The sequence below is a fragment of the Phyllobates terribilis genome, unplaced genomic scaffold, assembly GCF_046119375.1.
Source record: "Phyllobates terribilis strain yellow unplaced genomic scaffold, ASM4611937v1 Scaffold_12__6_contigs__length_324123572, whole genome shotgun sequence".
Taxonomy (NCBI): domain Eukaryota; kingdom Metazoa; phylum Chordata; class Amphibia; order Anura; family Dendrobatidae; genus Phyllobates; species Phyllobates terribilis.
The window spans coordinates 96207481-96219011 of NW_027362772.1; the positions used below are offsets into that span (position 1 = coordinate 96207481).

The 11531-nt window shown below is 54.0% G+C and overlaps 1 protein-coding gene across 15 annotated transcripts in view; it reads right to left on the reverse strand.

Moving 5' to 3' along the window:
* Positions 1-293: 293 nt before the first annotated feature.
* Positions 294-11531, reverse strand: part of UBR4 (ubiquitin protein ligase E3 component n-recognin 4) — a 41692-nt gene continuing 30454 nt past the window's right edge. For 10 of the 15 annotated variants that reach the window (XM_073656192.1, XM_073656191.1, XM_073656186.1 and 7 more), the window contains 23 exons: positions 11505-11531; positions 11284-11425; positions 10823-10904; positions 10327-10500; positions 10057-10178; positions 9389-9586; positions 9160-9240; positions 8414-8501; positions 8196-8323; positions 7993-8100; positions 7640-7759; positions 7240-7430; positions 6825-6998; positions 6380-6479; positions 5942-6163; positions 5373-5486; positions 5104-5246; positions 4896-5021; positions 4617-4811; positions 2870-3094; positions 2035-2125; positions 1287-1449; positions 294-952 (listed from right to left, as the gene is read on the reverse strand). The exon at positions 11505-11531 is cut by the window's right edge and continues 83 nt beyond it. In XM_073656192.1, coding sequence (XP_073512293.1) covers positions 888-952; positions 1287-1449; positions 2035-2125; positions 2870-3094; positions 4617-4811; positions 4896-5021; positions 5104-5246; positions 5373-5486; positions 5942-6163; positions 6380-6479; positions 6825-6998; positions 7240-7430; positions 7640-7759; positions 7993-8100; positions 8196-8323; positions 8414-8501; positions 9160-9240; positions 9389-9586; positions 10057-10178; positions 10327-10500; positions 10823-10904; positions 11284-11425; positions 11505-11531 — 3079 coding nt within the window. In that variant the 3' untranslated portion in view covers positions 294-887. The remainder of the gene's footprint in view (positions 953-1286; positions 1450-2034; positions 2126-2869; positions 3095-4616; positions 4812-4895; positions 5022-5103; positions 5247-5372; positions 5487-5941; positions 6164-6379; positions 6480-6824; positions 6999-7239; positions 7431-7639; positions 7760-7992; positions 8101-8195; positions 8324-8413; positions 8502-9159; positions 9241-9388; positions 9587-10056; positions 10179-10326; positions 10501-10822; positions 10905-11283; positions 11426-11504) is intronic. The other 5 variants (XM_073656195.1, XM_073656194.1, XM_073656193.1 and 2 more) reach the window with 1 other exon arrangement.

Consider the following 11531-nt stretch of genomic DNA (forward strand, 5'->3'; position numbering starts at 1 on the left):
TGAATGTTTTGGGCTTGAGAGCGAATCTATTCCACCTAGTTGTATCATTCGCGTCTCCTTACATGAGGTCAGATACCGCAGCTGCTGCTTCTTCTCTTCTCTACCATCAGCACAAATCAAGTTTGACAATTTGGTAACGTTGGTTGTTACAACGTATCCAAATGATCTCAGACAACTCAAGGGCTAGAAAACCACACAGCGCCACCCCCCCGTCTACAGGTCGTACCTGGTATTGCAGCTCATTGTCATAAGTAGGGAGCAGCCATGTTTTTTCGTGCTATAGATACGAGATGTTTTCTTGATTCATGATGAGATTTTATTTTATTTTATCAGGCAGACAACGACTAGTTACATATTATATTGTTGGCCGAGGTGCAGAGCCCTCCGCTCCAGCACGACGCTGAGGGTCTCCGCCGGATAGATTGTCACGAGTGGAAATGATTGGGGTCTCCGCTGACAACCTCGGAGTGGTCCGCCCCGTGGTTTGTCACGTGAGGGGAGACGCTGGGCTTTTTTCCGCATGCAGTTTTGTGTCTTTGGTGGGCTGAAAATTTCATGCAGTCGGGGTGGGGAGGGACAGTCCAGTTCCTCCTGGGATTTGTTGTTGTCGGTAAAGTTCCAAATCCACAAAAGAAAAAAAAAAAAAAAAAAAAAAATCCCACACAAAAATAGCGGCAGCAGAGTCTGACCCGACCCGATTGTAAAACTCAGGATATTAAAGAATATATATATATATATATAAGACCGGAGAAATGTGCGGCGGCTGATGGTGACGGGATGACGCGCGTCACGGCCCCCACCCCCTTAGAAACACCAGAAATACATGATGGAGGAAAACCACACAGCCAGGGAGGAACATGGAGTGTCCCGAGACCAAGAGCAGAGGATCAGGGAACGGAGTTCAGGAGATCCTTGAGGAACTGATCAGGGTCGTCCACTTCTGATAAAAGCCCTAAGAAAAAAAAACAAACAAGTAAATTCAGAAGGAAAATTAAAAGTTCTGCAACTTTCTACTGGACTTTTGTGGTTCAGCTGCTTAATATCCAGATCGCTATTATCCCTCGCAGCTGAGGGTCTGTTACAGTGTATCCCGTCTTACACAATCCTCTGGTAAACAATCAGGACTGCAGACTGAGACACTGTAACAAACCAGATCTACGCTGTGTATAGGATTAATACCGCCATATACTTCACTCTCTGGATAATTACAGCAAGCAGAGATCTTGGAATTGGCGAGGTCCACGATTAGGACTGGAGACAAGAGAGAGCGGCCGCCGGTTACTCACCAGCGACGTCCATGAACTCGGAGAAGGACTCGACGGGCATGAACTCGTCCTGGAAGGTCTTCAAGGCCCGGTCGGCCGCCTCGTAGATGGGCATGTCATTGAGCCGGATGTAGTCTGCCAGGGAGTAGGACCAGCCGCCCTCCGTGTTACTGTTCGGTACCTTCTGCGAGAGACAAGAGCAAGAGATGATGCAGAAATCCAATCAGCGAGTAGCAGGACCGTCCCTTTAAGAGTCGAAGATTCTCCTTGGAAGCTACTTGTGACTTATCCACTATCGGTAAGTGCCCGACTCCGAACAGCCCTGCCATTTGGCTCAATACAGGGGCCCTTTAATTGTCTACCCAGGGACAGCGCTCTACGGCTGCTTGTGGCCGTGCCAGGTACTGCACACGTCTCTTCTATTCACTACGGACACATTTTGCAAATTATTTCTCAAGATCTCCCGGGGCGATTGCTGTGATGTGTGGAAATTACCGGGCAGCACTAACACAAGCCCTCGGGGAGATTCTTTAAAGTCCTGAGATGTCTGGTAAGCTCAATGTCAGCAGGCAGCGTGCGAGCCGGTCACACAGTGTTTACAGTGGAGCCGAGCAGCCATGGGCTCAGCCAAAATCGCACCAAGGTAAAGGGGACACTGCACTCTGCTGGGGTCTGAGCCCCATCAGGTCTTCACCCCCCTTTAAAGCAGCAGTCGGTGACGGGTGTCACTTAAAGGGGTCCTGTATATTTGTCTGTCTCGTAGGGTTACCTTGAACATGTTGTAAATTAGGTCCACCAGGGCCCAGAAGAGGAGGCTGGAGCGATACACCGGATACTCCTTCACCGATTTGTCTGTTAATCTAAGGAGAGAAGAGGAGAAAGTGACGCTGATGCTGCGGCTCTGATCAGCGGCGCCAGATACAGCTGCAAATTAATATGGCCCTTCAAGAAGCAGCATCCCGGCCCCCCAAAACTGATATGTCCCAGATACATAATGGACGAGAGCGGCCGCCCGTCACCTACGGACAACTCCCCACATTGTGTACTGCGGCGTGAGCCTCTAGAACTACTTTATTAATTGCAGAGATGATCATTAACGAAGTCACCTTCAGTCTGTTGTGTGACTACAGACGTCGCCCGCCACGGACTCGCCCAGCGCTGGAATCCCAGCCATGTTCCTGCTCCTGGGCCGGTCCGCGCTCCGGTATAACCACATTTCTCATAGGTTCCTTCTGCGGCCCCTGTGCAGCAATAACCCGGGCCCTCGGGGACATGCCTCAGTCCGGAGACGTCCTGTACGCTCAATGTCAACAGGCAGCGGGCGAGCCAAAGGCGTCTCCACTGCACGCTCATAACCGGCCCGATCCCTGGGGTGAAGAGCCGCGGCCGAGTGATCCTACCATCCAATGGATCCAGTGGACGCGGTGCTGTGACTCCGGTACTGACAGCAATGTGCTCCGGTCACAACCCCGATGATTGACAGGTTTGCAGAGCAGAGCCCCTACAGTCCAGCGTCTGATATCTGCACCATTATAACGTGCTGCTCTATCACCCCGACGATCGGTGCCGTGTCCATGGTCCATCCTAATGGCCCCGTCCCTTACCTGTTTGCCCCGCTGGGTGGCACCGCCCGCACGTGGCTGATGACCAGCAGCCTCCGCAGCACGTCTATGCGGATGGCTTTCCACTTCTCTGTAGGGAGCAGATGGAGCGCGAGCACCGTGAAGTAATGGGGTCCGTCCACCTCCAAGGCACTTTCCACCCACTTTTCTTTGGGCTGTTCTAGGAAATTCTGGACATTTTTCTCCTCGCGGGATATGGCTCGAGTCCTGTAACCACCAAGTAAACGGCATAAAGCGCGTTAATGACCGGTATCCACAGTGTCAGTGACCGGAAGACCCCGCCTTATACTTAGATACCGGAAATTCCTCCTGTGGAGGCAGCTGAGTGATACCAGCCCCATACGGCGCCTCGCCGTGCGCTCGTGCCATCCTCTACCAGCCCCATACGGCGCCTCGCCGTGCGCTCGCACCATCCTCTACCAGCCCCATACGGCGCCTCGCCGTGCGCTCGTGCCATCCTCTACCAGCCCCATATTGCGCCTCGCCGTGCACTCGTACCATCCTCTACCAGCCCCATACGGCGCCTCGCCGTGCGCTCGTGCCATCCTCTACCAGCCCCATATTGCGCCTCGCCGTGCACTCGTACCATCCTCTACCAGCCCCATACGGCGCCTCGCCGTACGCTCGTGCCATCCTCTACCAGCCCCATATTGCGCCTCGCCGTGCACTCGCACTATCCTCTACCAGCCCCATACGGCGCCTCGCCGTGCACTCGCACTATCCTCTACCAGCCCCATACGGCACCTCGCCGTGCACTCGTACCATCCTCTACCAGCCCCATACGGCACCTCGCCGTGCACTCGTACCATCCTCTACCAGCCCCATACGGCGCCTCGCCGTGCGCTCGCACCATCCTCTACCAGCCCCATACGGCACCTCGCCGTGCACTCGTACCATCCTCTACCAGCCCCATATTGCGCCTCGCCGTGCGCTCGTACCATCCTCTACCAGCCCCATACGGCACCTCGCCGTGCACTCGCACTATCCTCTACCAGCCCCATACGGCACCTCGCCGTGCACTCGTACCATCCTCTACCAGCCCCATACGGCACCTCGCCGTGCACTCGTACCATCCTCTACCAGCCCCATACGGCGCCTCGCCGTGCGCTCGCACCATCCTCTACCAGCCCCATACGGCACCTCGCCGTGCGCTCGCGCCATCCTCTACCAGCCCCATACGGCGCCTCGCCGTGCGCTCGCACTATCCTCTACCAGCCCCATATTGCGCCTCGCCGTGCACTCGCACTATCCTCTACCAGCCCCATATGGCGCCTCGCCGTGCACTCGCACTATCCTCTACCAGCCCCATATGGCGCCTCGCCGTGCACTCGCACTATCCTCTACCAGCCCCATATTGCACCTCGCCGTGCACTCGCACTATCCTCTACCGGCCCCATATGGCGCCTCGCCGTGCACTCGCACTATCCTCTACCAGCCCCATATGGCGCCTCGCCGTGCACTCGCACAATCCTCTACCAGCCCCATATGGCGCCTCGCCGTGCACTCGCACTATCCTCTACCAGCCCCATATGGCGCCTCGCCGTGCACTCGCACTATCCTCTACCAGCCCCATATTGCGCCTCGCCGTGCACTCGCACTATCCTCTACCAGCCCCATATTGCGCCTCGCCGTGCGCTCGCACTATCCTCTACCAGCCCCATATGGCGCCTCGCCGTGCACTCGCACTATCCTCTACCAGCCCCATACGGCGCCTCGCTGGGATACGTACGTGTTCAGCACATACAGCACGGTGTGGATGATGTAGGGGATGAGATGGATGTTGCTCTCCCTTCCCCCTCCCCCGGTATCGGCACTGAACGATTGCTCGTTGGCGAATCTCAGGAACAGCAGCTTGAGGTCGTGGATGTTGAGCTGGTAGGTGGGCTCCCGCTGCCCCGTACACTCCTGGAGGTAAGTGTTGTGCCTGCGGGGGAGACGGTGGGTGTGAAGTTAGATGGTGCGGGGTCGTCACACTGTATCAGCGGCTGCAGACGCGCGGATATCTCACCTCGCCAAACATGTGGCAAACGCAGACTCCGGCACGTGGGGGCCCCAGACGGGCAGCAGGCCGTTACACTTCGTATTGGCGTTCTGCAGAGCGGCGCTCTCCCATTCCTCCCGGCCACGAGCCAATCTGCAGAGAGAGTATCCCAACAGTCAGGACGATACGCCCCAAACTCACCCCATAGCCCCCCGAGACGCGAGGATGACGCTACCTCACTGCTGCCAGGTGACAGTCGTAGTGGACGATGTTGAAGTGGGAGACGGTGCTGTACCCCTGCTGCTTGCGGGGCTTGTTCTCCGCCTCCTCCAGCGACACCCTCTTGGTGAACGTGTAGATTCCCAGCACTTTGGTCGGCTGAAGAAAAAAAAAAAATTCCTTAAAGGGGGTTTCCTAGATATGTCTTAAAGGGGCAGTGACCACTTCAGTCCATGGGCCCCACTAGGGCGATGGAGGACAGATGGCGGCGGCGGTAGCCAGTACCTGGAACTTGTAGCCCTCTCTGCAGATGCAGCAGGTCAGTCCGGGCTCCTCGATCAGTTCTTCCATCTGCTTCAGAAGAGCCGTCTTAGTTACCACCTGACCCTTCTCGTTGGTCTGGAGGAGAAAGGAATAATCTTATCTGCAGGCATAGGAGCGGCATTAACTGCTCTGCAGAGCTGACATCTCCCAGCATGCCTTGCACTGAAGGCATCGGATTTTAAAGGGTCGTTCAGGCTAAAGAAAAGCTTACTGAAGAGCCTGCTGCCTTGGACTCAATGCAGCCCACCAGGAATCAGAACGCATGCTTTGATTATAGTCACCTGACCGACGCAGCCAATCAATGGTCGCAGTGGTCCAGCAGCTGGAGAACCCCTTTAAGAAATACCTCTGGCCACCCCACTCCTACATTACAGGAGCTCAGTTACACTGTCAGAGGAGGAGCCTCTCCACAATCCTGCTGACTGTTTCCAGTAAGGACCAGCAGGACTGTGAATCAGTTGTATGTAGGAGGACGGACTGTGGGAATCGCACCCCCATCATCCGTCCTACAACGCCAATCATCCACTTACAGTCATGCCCAGGGTCCCCAGCGCCTTCTGCCTCATGGCCATGGCCATACGCTTCTTCTCGGCCCGAGTCTCCTTTCTGGCCGCATCGATCTTCTTGTTGACGTCGGGGTGCTCCCGCAGGGCTTCTAACAGATTTTCTGCGAGGGTCCCAATCCCCTCGTCGCTGGACACCTGCTCCAGCTTGTGAAGGTTCGTGATGGAGTCTGTGCCGATGAGGGCCTGCTGGATAACGGAGAGGATGAGGAGTGAAGGCAGGGACATAACACAGAAACCATCCGCTCCTGACATACTCTGTGCTGTGGAAAAGCCTGTGACAAAACAGGTCTCCACATTTCTCTCCTGAACCTGGCTCCTTCCACTGGGGGACGGAGCCTGCGCACACTCACGACGGGGGACGGAGCCTGCGCACACTCACGGGGGACCGGATTCAGTGCTCACCTGTGTGGGGGGGTGCTGTGTGGCCAATCCTCTAAGTAACCGCAAAATAAAGGGGAGAGCGGGCCGCGAGAGGAACTTCTTCCAGATATCCGCGTCCAAGCTGCGGGGAAGCAAATACGTTAAGAGACTGCAGCGAGAAACCGGCACTGCTCGGATGGACCAAAACCTTCTCCGTCACCCCATCCCGGACCACGACATCTCACAGCTGAAGGATCGTTACAATGCATTCAGCCTGGACAATCACCGGTAAGTTGAACATCATATCTGTGGATGTCTAGCTGGACACATTGAGGCAAACCTTCAGCTGTGAGAAGCTTTTGGGTCTCGCTGAGACACCCCCCAACCTATCCCTAAAACAAGACTGTGGAGTCCTGTTTGAATGCAGCGATGGGACCCCAGCGATGGGTGATGTCGGTACCAGTGTCAGGGATGATGGGGGTCTTACTTCTTGGCGCTGGGGATGTGCTTCTTCATGTAGTCCAGGGCGTTCTGTGTGATCCCCTTCTGCAGGATCAGGTCTTTCAGCTGGCGGCCGTTGCTGTTGTTCTTAATGCCGGCGGCGATCTTGCAGAAACAGTCCAGGAACACCTTGTCGTCGGTGCAATGCTCGTCATCGTACCTGAAAGAGGGGACGGGGTTACTCCCAGGGTCCGATCTAATGTGGGGAAATTGCTGGAAGGAACAAAAAAAAAAAAAAAAGACTGCACGAAGCTGATAACAGAGGACACTAGACTGTAAATATTCAGATGTCAAAAAACTTGAGATTTTTTTTTTTCCCCCCCAAGCACAGGAAAGTTTTGCAGGATGAGCCCCCCCCACCCTGATAAGTGAGGACGGGGGTCCTGCTGTCGAGGGCTTACTTCTCAAAGGTGCAGTACGGCTTGAAGCGATCCACCAGTATCTGCATCTTCTCCATCTCCCCAAAGGACAGGTAGGGGATGATGCGCAGCAGGCCCTGCAGCACGCTGGGGTTGGAGCGCACGAATGTGCTGTTGATCTGATCCAGCAGCATTACCAGCTGGTCCTTATCCCCGGTCAGTAACAGGTTCCCCTGTGGAGAAGAGAGGACCTAACATTAGACAATACTGCCCCCATTACTAATCACTGCTGCAATACACAGGAGGGCACCCAGTGCCCCCTAGTGGCTCCGCACAGTACTACAAGGAAATCAAGCTGATCTCGCTTGGATTTTAGCAGTTTTAGACATTGATGGTATATCCTAACAATGGCGAGAAATGGGATAGGAAAGTGTGCCGTCACCTTGTCCTCGCTCAGGGGCTCAGCATTGGACTCGTCCAGGATGATCTCCATGATACTCAGGACCTGCTCGGCTACAGCGGCCCCGCCGCTATCTTTGCTCTCCTGTTCTGCCACCAGGGCCTGAAGAAAAAAAACAAAAAAAAGGGGATCAGATATGAGACCCCACAAATAAGTCGGCGGGGGGCTGAGCAATGGTTCAGCTGATCGTTCCTCCGACAACTCTCTTCAAATTCTAACATGCACGATCCTGCTCTTCCCCGAGAGAGTCGGCAGCCCCCCATAGACAGAATGAGCCCATCAATGCCGCAGGTTTAGCCTCGTGAATGGGGGGGGGGGCTATGGTCTGGGCTCACCAGGTTCAGGGTGCCCAGCATCACGTTCAGGGTGTTCATTTCGGGTTTCACCAGCTGCTGACGGTTCACCTTCACCTTGACGCAGTAGCTGAAGAGCTTGAGAAGAACCTGCAGAGGACGACACGATACATAACAAGTGTAATGGCAGTCCCATGTAAGCAACGACGCAACCGCCGGATCGAAACTAACGGCCCCCGACTCACCGTAAGAAGGTGGCGACCCTGCTTGAAGTCCTTGATACCAGCCAGACGATTCAACATGCACTCCAGCCCGCCGCACTGCGCCATCACCCCCGCCATCTTGTACACTTCCTCCTCATCTTCTTCCTCATCTGATAAATGCACAAGAAATGACAATTGGTAAAAACGCAAACTGCTGTATATAAAACCTTCCCTAACCGCCGCCCTACAAGCGTCGTCACCTGTGGTGGAGTCCAAAGACTCGATGAATTCTTCTGTCGCGTCACCCAGAAGACCCCTCATTCTGTAAATTATTCTCATTGGTTCCCCCTGAAACAAGACCACACAAAAACTTAAAGTCTGTGTCTGTCAGGACATGCTGGGAGTTGTAGTTTGGCAATAGATGGAGAGCAATGATTGATCACAAATCTCCCCTAGATGAATGGTGTAGACAAGGAAGCTCCCCGGCAGCTCGCGATGGTTTAAAAGGACCTGCCATGACGTCATTTAGTCTTGTGACCTGTCACATGACTAAATGATGTCATGGCTGGTCCTTTTACACAACCGCCAGACACCGGGAAGACTGGAAACATCGGATGAGGAGACTGGGGGCCATCGGAAGGCGAGTGTTTTTTTTTTGTTGTTGTTTTTCTTCTACCATTTTTTTTTTTAAACTAACTTGATCAAACTATATAAATCCATGCAGGTTGCATGGATTTATATAATGTGACCAAGTTGTCAAGAACTTTCCAAGTGATGCTAAAATCGATTGGAAAAGTGCTTGTCAACCCGCATGCGGAAATGCATGCACAATCCGCACGCGCTTTTTCTGCCAGGGAGATGCAGAAACGCTCAGGAAAAATCCGCAGCATTTCAGCATCATGGGCACATAGCCCAAGACAAAAGAAATGAAATCCGAGGGTCTAAGAATTGTAATAAAACAATGTTCTGCTATAATGGCCGACTGCTCTTACAGAGGAGAACGTACCTCATTAGTCGGGCACCACACCTTCTTGTACACCTCGGCCACCGGCAGGTCCAGGCTGATGATCTTATTATTAACCAGAAGCTGGAATGAGACGCAGTCATTAATAACGATATGGCCGAACCCACAGACCGACTATTCCTACCCCCGCCACTCCGGCTCTGTGACGTCTCACAGTAGCCGCCAATCTACATATAATACTGGCGGGACCGCACGGCTGCCGACGTCTCACCTCCATCCCGCTGTCGTCCTCCAGCAGGGCCACGAGGTCGCAGTCCTGGCAGATCTTATTTTTGATGTCTCTCATCAGAGGGCCGATTCCCGGCTCGTTGCTGCTGTACGGGTTTCCCGGCATTCGGCCCTGCAGGAAGTCTTCTTGCTGGGGGTCTTTTTCGAGGGTCACAAAGAACTCGGTAACTTCATTCTCCTCCTGATGAAAGGACAATGTAGGATGAAGCACGTATGGTGCGACGACACTGTTATATTACTCAGGAGCAGAAGAATAATGTGAGGCCGGGATTTTACTTATTACGCTCAGGGTTCTCCTAACCCACAAGCGCCGCTCCATTATACCTCTGACAATATAAGCGTCCATCTAAATCTGTGGGACAAATAAGATTTGGACGGGATATAAACTAGCACCTCTTACTGGAAAGAAACGCACGGGTGACCACGTATTTGCTACCACGGCCACATTGGTGATCTGTCGGCACTACCCAGGAGCCTGGAAAAGCGCCTGTTATGTACTGGCATCCCGGCTCCCCCTTTAGCCAGCCTGGCGTGACATGACGTTGTGCCAATCTGGCTAATTAAAAGAAGAGCTGCGAATGTCAGGGACTACAAGGAGGCTCTCAGGACCCCCAATTAGCGACTTGCACCAACGATTGCACCGCCACTCACCGGGTATATGATGCTGCAGAGCCGCTCAAATATAAACACGGGCGTTCGGTAATCGTCCAGACTGTACCGCTTGGCCGTCTCGATGCACACCGCCATGAAGGCCTTGGTTTCTGACTCCGTCCCTGTGGAAACAACAAGTTGCTTTAGGTAAATGTGGACGATGGACCAGAACATCCACGGAAGCTCCACACTGGGCGAATGGCAACGATCCACAGGTGTCACATAATAAACCAGCAAAACCATGCGTCATAGAATAAGATGAGCGGTTACCAGTGGTCATGTCCTCCAGCATCTCCAGCAACATGTCCTGGGTCTCGTCTATCAGCTTGGTCCTCTGCACCACCAGCTTTCGGAGGCAGAGGTAGCCATTGAGCACGGTGCCCACCAGGCGGCTCTTGAAGTGACGCTTGATCGATTCCACCTCCACGAAGGAAGAGAGGAGACCTGACGACCGGGAGGTGCGAGGGGTTAAAATATCAGAGGATATCATTACACACAAGTCTCTGTAAAGTGCCAGAAATAAAGCCCACCCATTATAAGTCAAAGGGGACCATTGCCCCCAGCGGGCTCTAGTATAATGGCAGGCCGGGTACGGGATGAAGCTGGACACCTGCAGAGATCAGTGATGCCCTGAAATCAGCCGGTCCCTCTGTAAAGATCCTGTACGCTGCTGCTCGCAGGATACGAGGAGTATAAACCGGCCGTATCCGAGGGGCGCCGTCCCCCCCTGATTGAGGCGATCGCTGCAGGATGAGGCGAGACGTACCTGTCAGGCTCTTCAGAGCGTATCCCTGCTGCAGATCTGTGCTGAGAGTCGCCTCTTCTAACGCCAGCAGACGGGCGATTTCCTAAAGATTCAACACAACCGTAACAACCCTCAGCATCTTGACGTCAAGGGAAAACTTCTAAAAAGGCATAGAAAATAAACTTCTCACTCCCTCCCGGTCTGGTGCCGGTTCACAGATTTCTACGCTTGGCGCTCGCACGACATTATCCCGTATGAGCCGTTATGACGCTCGCACTTAAAATTCAGACATCTGGTGGAAGTGAGAGCGCTGCAGCCCATCAGCGGCCATTGACTGGCATAAAGTCATGCGAGCACCGGCGGACCTGGTGCTGAAGGCGAGTATAAGGATTTTTTTTATTCACAATTGCATTTAACTAGGGCTTGTCCACATAGCAGGGATACCTCCTATAACACTGCACTTAGGCAGGGGTGCCTCTTACCTTTGTGATAAGATTTCCCACGTACGGCAGCACGCCCCGAGCTGCCAGATAGATCTTCCAGTGAGCGGGCTTGATGAGCTTCTGATACAAGGCGAGGTACTCCGCCGCACACTCCCCAGCAACACTCAGCTCATCCAAATAGCTGCGAGAAGGAAACCCGCACGTCAGGTCAGAAACCCCTCAGGTACGACGACAACCTGCGAGACCCCATAAACACCCACCTGGTGAGAAGATCCAGGACCTGCTGC